This window comes from Aulonocara stuartgranti, assembly GCF_965226115.1.
Source record: "Aulonocara stuartgranti genome assembly, chromosome: 11".
NCBI lineage: Eukaryota > Metazoa > Chordata > Actinopteri > Cichliformes > Cichlidae > Aulonocara > Aulonocara stuartgranti.
The window spans coordinates 25242536-25255288 of record NC_138947.1 but is presented as its reverse complement, the minus strand read 5'-3'; the positions used below and the strand labels follow the sequence as shown (position 1 = coordinate 25255288).

Genomic DNA, 12753 nt, shown 5'->3' with positions numbered 1-12753 from the left:
TAAGTTGCAAGAGTTTGTAATAATGATTCTGTTTAAGAAGCACTTCCCAATTTCATGTGCACCAACTGGCAACTTAAGTAAGATATCAGGAGTTGGCAGCACTGCCCTCTACCTGTATTTGTTCTGAGATGGTATATTAAGTAAGTATTAAGTATGCTGTGACAAAACAAATTTCCCACGTGTGGGACTAATAAAGGTTATCTTATCTTAATTTGAAGACATGCTACCAAATTTAAATGCTGTGGATTTGGAATCTCTTTTTTAATATCAGAACCAGGGTTGAAAACAAACAAAAAAATATATATATCAGACAAGTTCATTGGTTATTGATCGTCAGGTGTTTTATGTTTAATTTTGTGCTGTTTTTATGTGTGCCTTTTCCTTGTTTCTATTAACAGTCCAGTTCCTTGAGAATCAACTTAGCAAATAACTAAATGCAATTAGGAAGTCTTGCTTTTCTGAGTTAATGAGCTATCCCAGAGCTCATTCTAGGGAAGCCAGCCTCATATTGCTGGTTTTTCCCCACCAGCAACAACACACCTGACAGGTTCTGCTCCATATGTTATCACCACCTGTTTGTAAATGGAATGGCTGCAAAAGTGTCCTTCATCTGATTGCCTCATTTAGGTCAATCAGTCTGTGAAGCACAAACACCTTGGTGAATAGATCAACAACTGGATTAGTGGGCTGACAGCAGCCTTTTTTGGAAGGATTTAACTTAATGTTGTAGTTGTATTCAAAATAACTAGATATAATTCCTACTTTAATGCTGACCAATTTTATACAATAATAGTTAAACAAGAGGAGGCTGAAAGAAAACTGAAGATCATCAGATAAGTTTGAGTTTAGAGAAAAGCAAATAGTCCATATTTTGACGAGACAGAAGTACTTTAATAAAAAAAAGGAAAAAAAAGTGGTAGTAGTCAGTCATGCATCAGCCTCCAAGCGCCCCTCTCTGGTCCCACCCCACATTCCCAGAGAGAACACTGATCTGTATTCAAAACACACAGGCCAACATCAATAGTCTCTAGAATCATAAATTTGGGCGGTTATGTAACTTTCTGCAGAGACCACATGCAGCCAATAAAGAAATTGATTGGACGAATGCCCAAATGACAAGGCAGATTAGAGGACCTAAGAAGAGTTGCTTTGTCAGGACCTTTCCACATAAAGTTAGATAATGATCAGGCTCTCTCATTTACTAATCCTTTCACTGCTAAAATTGTGATCACCAAACATGTTTCTCAAAGTATTGTATAACAGACAAAATATTGGGCTGTTGACTTAATATGTGCTCCAACGGCCTTTAAGACAGCGTGCAATACAGACTGAAGTGTTCAACAGACAGGCTCCCCTTGTGCATTCAAAGTATTTGGGGTAAAGCTCAAAGACGGGGTGCCTAAAGATTTTCACACTAAGCAGCCTCTATAATGGAGCCTGGATTGAAGCTTACACCCTCTGAGAGCATTATTGATTCTTCTTCCAACTAAAGTGACACCTGTTACAACCCATTAAAAACAAAATACTTCTCTCACTTTATCCTGGACCACCTGGAACCCACTCAAGGACCCATTTGGGGTCCCAGGAGCCCACTTTGAGAACCTCTGCAATGGGGCAACAAGAGTATCCCTGGAACAACTTCCTTTACCCCTCTCCCTCCCCTCTCCCGGAGTAAATGCTGCAAAAGGGATAAAGAGATAAGGCGAGAGTGGTGAAACTCTTGGGAAGGGTGTAAAGGAGAAGAGGAGGAGGGGGAGGTGGACACGGGGAGCTGGAGTCCTACTGGATACAAAGAAGGCTAAAGGGCCACTGCAGACTGCTGTCAAAGTACTACAAACAAGGCAGGCTCCTGGAATTCCAAACTGGAATAAGATAAGATAAGATAGAACTTTATTAATCCCTCGGGTGGGTTCCTCTGGGAAATTCGACTTCCAAAAAGCACAGCAACGACCGAAGTTACAGTTACAGAATTGTTATATATATATATATATACACACACACACACACACACACACACACACACACACACACACACACATATATATATAAATACAGAGACAAATATAAATAAAATATACAAAGGGGATAAATAGAATAAATAGGAATAAAAAATAAATGCCAAGAAACGCAGAGAAAGGTTTGGGAAATGCACGAGATTCACTGCACGAGATTCACGCACGGCTTCTCGACGTGCCTGTTCGCCTCAGGACAGGCCAGCCTGGGGCATCTTCAGCGGAAGCTTTCCACTTGTAGGTTTACAACATGGTCAGTTCAAGTGACTGCCGAAGAGCGGCGCAATGAATAAACTTTCCAAAGTTCAATGACACACCGTTGTCAAAGAGGGAGGCAGGTCCCGCACATGTCCCGAACATTCATAATGGCTTGTGTCATCGTTAAACTTTTACTACACGTCCACAATGAGCACTCTTCTGACACGCACGAGAAGCATGCTCTCGGAAACATGCACCCACCTTACAGCGAAAGCACCTCGGGCAGGCTGCGACCCTCACACGCGGACGGACACGGAGAGCCGGGGCAGGCTGGAGATGAAGGGACTGACGACAGCGTTGGATCAGGACACGCTGGTGAGCATTCCGGAGTGAACCGCTAGAGACAGAGGAGGAGAGGAGAACGCAAAAACAGTGACTGTAAAGACTGCAGGGCACTCGTCATCTCATGCGGCTAGGGGAGGACTCTCTCTCTAACACACGCGCACGCTTACAAACACACCCTCGCAAACGACGCCTCCCATTTATATTAGACCACGCCCACTAGAGAGACCCGATTAATGCGGCGTTCAGGTCTAAGTGGGGGAGGGCGTGTTCAGAGGGTTCCCGTGGTTTCTGGAGATGTATGTTACACTAGAACTTGGCGTTCAGTTCTTGCTGTCAGGGAGCACACGGAGGGGATTATAGAGCCGGAAATGCTATGTGCGGACATAACGTCATGCTGTCGGGGTAGCTCGTTTTCTTGTGTTTGGGGACTCTAACGTTTGTGCCCTTTAATGAATGAAAATAAAAGACAAAAACAGAGTTTCTGTAATTCCAACGAGCCTGAAAGTCAATATTTAACATGAGCACCTTTATTCTTTAAGCAAACCTGAACTATCTCTCTTTTTCCTGTAATTTCTTTAAGTAGCATTCATGAATAGTTGTATGGGCTTCTTGAAGGATATTCAAAGCTCTTCTTTGGATGTTGGCTGCCTTTTGGTCTGGTCTCCGTGAAGATGATTCCACATGATATATTGAGATCTGGGTGCTGGGGAGGCCAATCCATGACAAGAACTTTTAGTCCAGTTCTTGTGTGATTTGGCATACCTCAGCCTTTTCTCTCTGCTTCTTGACAGACACCCTTCTGCTGAGACCAGTACCGATAAGGCGTCAGTGAAGAGTAAATGGATCACCTGTAGGGCCTGTGTCAGATCTTTGCTTAAGCTTTTTGTTTTGTTTTGTTTGTTTGTTTTTTTAAAAAGGACATGATTTTCAGATACTGTTCATCTGCTGTAGATAATTTTTTTGGCCGCTTGTGCTTTTGTCCTCCACTTGCAGAACACACTGCACACCATGCTGTGATATACCAATTTTTCTGCTAATAGCTAGAATCACCTTGTTGGTGCCTGTCAAACTGTGCTATATTTAGCATTTTCTGTAGATTCAATTAAAGAAATATGAAGAAATACCTAAAGATAAAGTTCAAAATTGATTATGTGCTAAGTTGTCTTATATATAGATACAACACTGGTTCGTTCCTTGGATTAAGTGCCTTTTTATGCTTTAATGATTCCTCGGTTAGTTTTAAGTGGCTTGACCAAAAAAGAATCCTTTGAAAAAGATCAGTTGAGTTAAAAAGCAGTCAATGTCCAAAGAAAAACTGTCAAAGACCCTTAGAAAGGGGCTGCAGCTGCAGTAATGCAGACGCTGCACCGGTCCGTCGTGGTGAAGAGGGAGCTGAGTGTAAAAGCGAAGCTCTCAATTTACCGGTTGATCTACGTCCCTACCCTCACCTATGGCCACGAGCTGTGGGTAGTGACCGAAAGAACGAGATCACGGATACAAACGGCAGAAATAAGCTTCCTCCGAAGGGTGGCTGGCCTCTCCCTTAGAGATAGGGTGAGAAGTTCGGCCATCCGGGAGGGGCTCAGAGTAGAGCCGCTGCTGCTCCACATTGAAAGGAGCCAGCTGAGGTGGTTCGGGAATCTGACAAGGATGCCCCCTGGGCGCCTCCTGGGTGAGGTGTTCCAGGCATGTCCCACTGGGAGGAGGCCCCGGGGCAGTCCCAGGACACGCTGGAGAGATTATATCTCTCGGCTGGCCTGGGAACGCCTTGGTGTTCCCGCGGATAAGCTGGAGGAGGTGGCTGGGGAGAGGGAGGTCTGGGCCTCTTTGCTTAGGCTGCTGCCCCTGCGACCCGGCCTCGGATAAAGCGGATGAAGATGGATGGATCGATGGATGGATGGACCCTTAGAAAGCTGAAACTGAAGCCTGGGCTATTGCTCTAAATCCCTTAAAAATACAAGAATACAAGTCTAGCTTTTTAGAAGCAAAACATAAAGAAATGAAATAAAAGAAGCAGTACAGCATGTCAGTGTTAGGCCTACAGATTAAAGTCTAAAATTACTTGTCAGGACTGAAATAGTGAACCATGGTGGCTGCATGTAAAGAGTGCTATTAAAGTGATACACCTGCAGCCTAAAGCTAAGGACTCCGCTTTTAATTAGAGCCGTGCTCTGACAAGCACAATCTGAAACAAAAACACCAGTAGCTGGAAGGTATGTAAATTGCACAACTGAGGGTCAGATCTCATTCTAAGTTATCTCTCAGCACTGGTGTGTTTTCACCCCTCTGAGTTTCCCCATATTGCATAAGAGCTTCTCATGTTTATGTTATTGAAAGCAACGTCAGTGTTGCAAACGTAGCTTGTGTGTTTTTGTAATGTAGGCTGTTAACTACTTTAAAACATACACCCACTTTTTAGGCAGACTGTAATGCATCAAAGAGAACAACTTGAAACGAGTGCCCCACCCCTTCTGTCTCCACCAGGAATTAACCAGTGTTCAGTTCATTTTTATGCATACATAAAGCTTGAATAGCTTCATAAGTGATGGGAAAACCCCATAAGAGTCTGAACTGCAAGAACTCGTCAGTCCTGAGCTGTTTGCATATGCCAGGACTTAAATAATAGACACTGTGAAGCCACCCAGTCACACACACTTACACACGCTGACATACAAGCATGCAACAAAGCATTCGCTTTATGTCTGTCATTTGAGAAAAAAGTAAACACACAGTGTGCTGATTTTATGTCATCAGACATTCAGCTTCACACAGGCCTTTTGTTTAAATGATTGATCAGATACATAGTAGACTAGCCAACACTGGAAAACAAAAAGAGCGCAACCCCTGCTGATAGTCAGCGTGTCCATCACTCATAAGTCGCCGAGTCGAAACTAACAAAGCTGGGTAATATACACCCAGGCAATTAGTGAAGCGTTTATTAAAGTTTCTTACATGATTATGGATGGGCCACTATGGAGGGACATAAGGCCATGGTTAGTACTTATTAGCTATTTATTTTATTATTTTAAACTTATTGTGCTGTCTTTGATCCCTTTTCCATTAGTGAACATGGAGGCTGTCAGAAATCTAACCCTTAACAGGCTCAGGCCTACATGTTACCATTAATATGTAATGGTTAACAAACACAAACCCAGCAATGAGGAATAAAATCAAGAACCAGAGTCAAACCTGAATGACTATATTTTTGTTCGATTATGTGGCGTAACCTTCTGGTAATTCTTGATTTGGAGGTTGTTTACGTTGGTAGGCTGGTTAAAATGGTTTGGAACGGCAACAAAGGCACAAGCCCGAATACACGTACATGCTCAGAACAAAAATATCACCCGCAGTAACCCACCCACTGACACACAGACATCCACCCACTCAAACACACCCTTTCACATATTTGTAAGGAGGATTAGAATGGTTGTAGAGCGAGCATGAATGCGAACCCACTAAAGAGTCTGTGGTCCCAGCAGGAATTTACTGCTCTCTCTCTTGGCCAAGCTCACCCTTCTGCACTCTGATATTTTTTTCTCCGCCGTGAAAGTTTCAATTAACCTGTCTGTCTGGGAACACCTTGAGAGAAGGCATTTAAAAAGCCTCAGTGTTCAAATTCTGCTAGCTTTTACACGACACTTGTGGCGAACCAGGATGTGCGTGCACAAAATATGCATTTCTAGTTCAATTTGGAATAAAATCTGGATGTTTGCATCATTCATTTGCATCTGAGGGGTGGGGGGAGTGAAGCGGCACAAAGTCTAATGTTTCAGGATTCAGGAATACAGGAAAGGTTCAAGTTCTTTGAGAGTAATTTTGTGTGACCACATAGTGATGAGTCACGGCCATGAGCTGCTGCCCGGAATAGTAGCTCATCTGTGGCGTGGCAGAGAGGTTACAATATGTTTCATAAGGACTGCAGGATAGCCACAGTCTTCCAGCGAACCACAGTGCTGGGAATGGCACAGACACATCGGGAGGTGGGGTGGGATGCTTTCCAGGGCAAGGTTCATGCTGCCATCTGCTAAACCTAACATCTGTCTAATTGCTATTTGAGAGGTGGGGCACATATTTTCATTTATATAATCAAAACAAAAGACAGTAGCAGGTAAATTTTTGCTTGATTACAAAATGTATTTATTGAATCAAAAAAAAGGTAAACAAAATTAACCTTCTCCATAAAACAATGTGCACTTTAAACATAAAAAGCAATAGCTTATAAAAACGTTCACTCAGTAAGTGGAATAAAGCAAATCTATCGCAATGATTTACAAGATATACACTTCGGTAGGCTTTTATTTTGTAGCTCCCTCCCCTCCCAAAATTAAGTTAAAGTTTACCTCTGAAGTTATAGAATTTTGCATCATGCATGAAGTAAACACAAATTAAAGTTAGTGTCTATAAAACTAGTTAACCCCCTTTACTCAAAGACTTGAAATACACAGCAGCAAACATTTTACCTGAATATGGAGCGTAAGCTTTTCTTCATTCTAACGATGATCCAGCATGGACTTTAATCGTATCTAATACAAACTATTTAATGGCTCTCACTCATAGCTATGACCCACTAAACCTCCCCTACATAGCAGAAAGAAATGCAATAATGCTTAAATTATGACATAAGCTTTACTAAAGCTGGTTTTAGATTATCTTATCGATTTAATACACTAATCTCTTTGCTTTTTGTGAAACCGTTCTTATGGTTTTTAATGAAAATGCTTCAAAATGTTGAAATGTCAAAAAAAAAAAAAAAACTATTTCAGCTACAGTATGTACAGTATGTATTTATAGCAAATGTTAAGGCTATGCTTATCATGTTTTCCACCGTGAGTCAGAAATATCACAACATAGCATCTACAGATTTTTAACAGCAGCACAAATGAAGGTTAGAAGCTTAAACAGGAGCACAGTGCACTAACAGGCACCAGCCAGTTGTTACAATATGACTCCTTAGAGTCTGAACTGTGGAAGTTGGCATTACGGACGAGATCTCTATAAAATAATACACTTAAAGCACTGCTCACGGACCTACTGTTTTCTTAAATATACAAAAAAAATTGTTTTAAATAATGTTAATTGTTACAATAAAATAGGAAGTAGTCCAGAATCTGATCAAACTTATTGCACCTCACATCGATTTTTTTTAAACAAACAATATGTGCATAACACTGACTTAGCATTAGGCATATAAGGCATTTGAAACCTACAGTGGTAAAGGCAAATGGAAATGATCACAACACAAAATGATATGAAAGTCTCATATACTATTACATTTTGCTTTCATTGGCACAGATTTATGTCAATGCTCTAGTTGCGCCTTGTGAATTCAAGGGTGGATGGCAGCGGATGTATTTACGAACAGCAATATGTTACAAAGGTGGAAAGGAACATTTCCCAGCAAGCTACTGTTTGTCAAAGCGGAACATAAACTGCAAACCTTTCACCTATCGCACCCTTTGTTAGACAGATTTTGCAGGTGTTTGGCTACTAACACAGTGAGGTTCTTCTTGCTAGAAGAAATGTTTAAATCCTTCCTCATTCATAAGTAATTTAGAACTACACCAATGTACGAATGAGGCCCAATATTAGTAGTAAGAGGTGTGAATCTTATTCTGAATTATTTATTTTTACTTGATTTTTCACAATTTCTGCAGTGCAAAAAAATATATCAGACAGCATTCACTGAAAATGCAACTCAAACTGTTTTTCCCCAAACACCTGCTGTAAAAGCACTATGGCAAAACACAGAAACTAAGACTACACTTAATCTATTATTTCTTGTTGTGGTGATGCTGGCTCCCCCTCTTACTGCTCAGGGATTGTTGAGGAGCTCGCTTGGATCGTTCCCAGTTTGCCGTTCACTTGAACCGTCTTCTTGGGAACTGCGACCTAGTTGAAAGAAATTGAACATGTCATTTTATTTCTCCACTGTGATAATGACAGGAGCAACAGTTTGAGGCAACACAACAACATGTGATCGGGAGTTCTTTGATTTTTCGCCCTCTTGATGCTATTCAGTCGCTACCATTGTTCCTTTCTGGTATAAACAGGGCAAAAATAACAATTCAAAAGTTTCAGAAGTCTTATTTTTCCATAGCTGCTGACCTAAAATTGAACTTTATCCCCTCGAAAATACTCATGGAGCAGTACAGTATGGCTGTCAGATTTATCTTTGTACGTGTTACAATCTGCAACTCATTTCCAGTTTCCTGGCTACTAGACCGCAGGAGATCTTTGTAGTGCCAGTGATGTCTTCCAGCAAGGGAAGCTGTGTGAAACCAGACCAAAGATGTTTTTCACGAAACTGCTGCTAATATAAAGCAAACAAAGGTTGTTCATAGTTGTAAACTTCTCTATATATTTTTAATAGTTTTACCTTTTTGAGCCTCTCAGCCGCAGATCCAGAGCGGATCGCCTCCAGCATAGCCTCCCTGGCTAGAGCAGGGTTCCTGGGGGCGTTCGCATTCGAATGTGGCACAGAGCTAGTTTTACCCTGGGGCAAGACAGGGGCAGGAGGTGGCGGTGCAATCATCGGTGGTGGTGGAGGTGGTGGGTGCGTAAAGAGAGGAGAGGTGCAGGTCAAATTCTCGGGGGAAGAGGGAGAGCTTGGACTGCTTCTCTCTTCTTCAGATGCCAACTTTCTGAATTTCTCAAGCTCATGGGCAGCTACAGATTTGACCTGTCACACAGAGCGGTGAGACAATGGTAACTGTAGACATGTAACCATATGGAAGGACAGCTGCTCCCATATGAGTCTCTGACACACACTCCTGATACACCTGATGCATAGCTAGAAAGACAAACAAAGCCTTTTCTATTTTCTTGTTAGAGACATTCAAATTTATATGAGCACTCATTACTTATTTTATAACTCCATTTAATATACATATTCAGTCTGTTTACCCTCCTTTGCAAAGAAGTACAACAGTTTTGTTTTCCAACTAAGTCATACAGCATTCCAGAGATTCCAGATCTGGCAGGGAACCTCCAGAATAGAGCCACAGATGTTTCAGCAGCAGTAGCACATTTTCTGCCTCTTTCATTCCACTCTGGTACGCAAATGTGAGCAAACCACAGAACGCTTTCCAAAAGGGTGGATGAAAATAGACACATGTGCTAGCATAACCTGCATTGCAGTGTAAGCTGCTAATGAACTAATAACACGAGACAAAGTGTTTAGCATTTACATTCTAATTTAAGCTCTTCTTGACTGTAAATGTAACGGGTACACATGCTCGTACTGTGCAAAACCATATGCGTACAACATAAAATGATATTATCAGCTTTGCTATGTATTACATTTGGCATAGCAACATGCTCACAACAACAGTTCAAACATGCTGATGTTTATTAAGTACATACAGGATATTTGACCTGCAAATGGCACTCAGAAATCACAGGGTATAGATAATATTAGGAGTTATGCTCTGCGGATATTAAATAACTGTATACTGGATACATTTTAATCTGCATCCAAATGGTGAGAAGCATTGTAACTACATGCTAAAAAGAACAGCATTTTATATATTTATAAGGAAGTGTTTTTTTATACATGCATAAATGTTAAAATAATAACTCATACTTGTATGTTTTAGATCACATCCCTCTTACTTCCACCCTGGATATCAGCATATAGAGATCAATGATACTTCTTAGCTGTTAGGATAATATTTTACCTTCTTCAGCCTGCCGGTGTTATTCTGGGCTCTAATGGCAGCCAAAAGAGCAGACCTCTCATTCTCCTCTTCAACATAAGGCCCTTTCTTTAAGGAGCTGGGGCCAGAAGTTGATATCTAACAAGGCAATAAAAAAGGAGAAAATCAGCCAACATTATTACCTAGCTTGTTTAGATGAACATATGAAACCAGATAGATGGGCAAAACGCTATCCTACAAATCATTTTATCTTGAGCTCACTTTCTTCAGCCTGTCTTTGCCTCCACCTGTCTGGATTGCCTCCATCAGACTGCTGTGCAGAGACGTCTCTTTCTCAACAGATTTATGGATCACTGGTCTGAACTTTTTAATTGGCCCAAACACCGTCACACTGCTGTCTGACACTGTTTCAGGCAGTTGAGATTTTGAAGCTGTCTCCTCTGAGTTCTGTGAATTATAAAAACAATTATTTATAGTATATTTTCAAGATTCGTATGTTGTAATATTAACAGTATAATCCAGGTTTTACTTACGTTTGTCTGTCCTTGAGATATGGTCTTTGGGGCTGTTGGTGGTTTGATATATGAGTTTAGGGCATAGCTTTTTGCTGGGCTCGGACCTCCAAGCTGATGTTTGACATTATCTTGGTCATTGGCAGTTACTTTTATGTTGGTGGATCCACTCAACTCAGCGTGATTATTCTTGGCTGGTTTGGTTTCCAACATATCAGAACTTCTTTTGGTGGCTACAACACCATTTTCAAATCCACCCCTGTTTGCTTCTCTAAAATCTTTCTGTTGATCTGACATATACTCTGGGTAGCTTGTAGATCTTTGAGGACCAGGATACCTGACTGCAGAATTAGAGCTATTCTCCTTATTCTCTAACAAAGACGACAGGGAAGATTGTCGCGGATTAACTTGCATCGATCGACCTGATTTCTGGAGGTCAGTAGTCGGTGTCTTCAGGGAAGCAGAGCATTCAGGGCTGTTAGGGACATAGCTGGGTTTCGCTAAGGTCTTTGGGGGGTGTTTAGCGATGGCAGACGCTACATATTGGCTTGAGGTTCGCCTGGGCGGTCTGAGGAAGGACAAGTCTGGAAGTATTGAAGGAGGAATGGTAGGTTTGTCAGCTGGGGGCTGAACATTTTTGGGTACTGAACTTTTGCTCCCCACCTCAACACAGCCTTTGTCTGGAACTTTGACATTCCTTATAGGCTCTTTAGTTTCTTCTTTCACCACCTCTTTAGGTTGGATTCTCTCTGGAGGTTTAGAAACTGTACTCTGTGTTGATTTCAGGTACTCTGTGTTACTGGTCTTCAGTGTAGTTTCTGTGACTGCTGTAGAAGCACTTTTCAGTTTGTTTTTGCTCTCCTCAGCTTTATCTTTGCTGGGGTTCACAGGAGTGTCTTGTCTTTCATTTGAGCTCCAAAAAGCTTTGGCCTTCCCAAGAAGAGGAGAACCCTCATCAGAATTGATCTGTGACTCTGAAGACCTACTGACATTATTCCTGGAGATACCCTCTTTCACCATGTTTCCCTGATCGTCGATCTTAATGGCACCAATGGTAAATCGAACACCTGACTGTTCTTTAGCAGTGTTTATAACAGAGGGCTTGGGAGGGATCACAGTGAAGGTTTTCATACCAAATCGTGATGTGACGTTGCGAGTAATTTTATTATGTGAAGTAGGGAAAACCCTATTCGTCTGTTCATCTTTTTCCATAGATACTGGTTTCTGACTTGCTGGTGGAAAATCCGGTTTCTTCTTCTCAAAAGACTCAGCATTATATCTCACAGGGTCAGGCAGTATCTCAGCGCTCTCCATGTTTTCGTGCACGTCATCATTAGATTTAACAGCCGATATTTGCTTATCTCCTTTCACGCTGTTGCTATTGACGAGATTCATCTCTTTAATTTTTTTCTCCTTTATCTTTTTTTCCTTTCTGTCACACACAGACTTGCTCTCCGCTGGTTTAGTGTACTGCTCAGATTGAGACAAACCCTTAGTATTTGTATGGTTTCTTTTATTATTGACTGCTTCTGTATAAGCATTGTTGTTTTTGTTCTCGGGCTCCATTCTGGACTTGTGACAAAAGCCATGTTCTGTGATAAGATAAGGGAAGAAAAATTGTAGTAAACATAATACAGAAAAGCAAACCATTTTAAATCTGATGCACTGGTTGTTTTTCCTACCTTTGCTGCCAGCTGACTCCTTCCTGGTAAATGACTTCACCTCATGTTCAATAATATTATGATCATAGTCCTCCAGTACTTCATCTATGGCTGTAACTGGCACATCCAAGTCCACTACAGACACTGGAACCTCATTACTGTCACTAGACATGGTATAAGGAGCCTCTTTTGCTGAGACTACATCTTCATGGTCTGCAAAAGAGTGACAGATCCAGGTCTTAATAGGTAATCCACTTAGTGTGGAAAAGTCGCTTCATGTGGAGTATCATGAAGTGTTGTGTTTTATGTTATATAGAACATTTAGAGGATTACTTCAGTTGATCCAGCTACAGTAGTGTTATGATGATCA

General features: G+C 41.4%; 2 protein-coding genes across 12 annotated transcripts in view; both read right to left on the bottom strand.

The window, feature by feature from the left end:
• The window catches only part of grb10b (growth factor receptor-bound protein 10b), a 71628-nt gene extending 68889 nt beyond the window's left edge, over positions 1 to 2739 (bottom strand). For all 3 annotated transcript variants that reach the window (XM_082552854.1, XM_082552856.1, XM_082552855.1), the window contains exon 1: positions 2472 to 2739. The gene's annotated coding sequence lies outside the window, so the exon portion shown is untranslated. The remainder of the gene's footprint in view (positions 1 to 2471) is intronic.
• Positions 2740 to 6679: 3940 nt separating this feature from the next.
• Positions 6680 to 12753, bottom strand: part of cobl (cordon-bleu WH2 repeat protein) — a 72551-nt gene continuing 66477 nt past the window's right edge. For all 9 annotated transcript variants that reach the window (XM_082552845.1, XM_082552849.1, XM_082552846.1 and 6 more), the window contains 6 exons: positions 12405 to 12596; positions 10744 to 12314; positions 10472 to 10657; positions 10232 to 10348; positions 8932 to 9234; positions 6680 to 8444 (listed from right to left, as the gene is read on the bottom strand). In XM_082552845.1, the coding sequence (XP_082408971.1) occupies positions 8361 to 8444; positions 8932 to 9234; positions 10232 to 10348; positions 10472 to 10657; positions 10744 to 12314; positions 12405 to 12596 (2453 nt within the window). In that variant the 3' untranslated portion in view covers positions 6680 to 8360. The remainder of the gene's footprint in view (positions 8445 to 8931; positions 9235 to 10231; positions 10349 to 10471; positions 10658 to 10743; positions 12315 to 12404; positions 12597 to 12753) is intronic.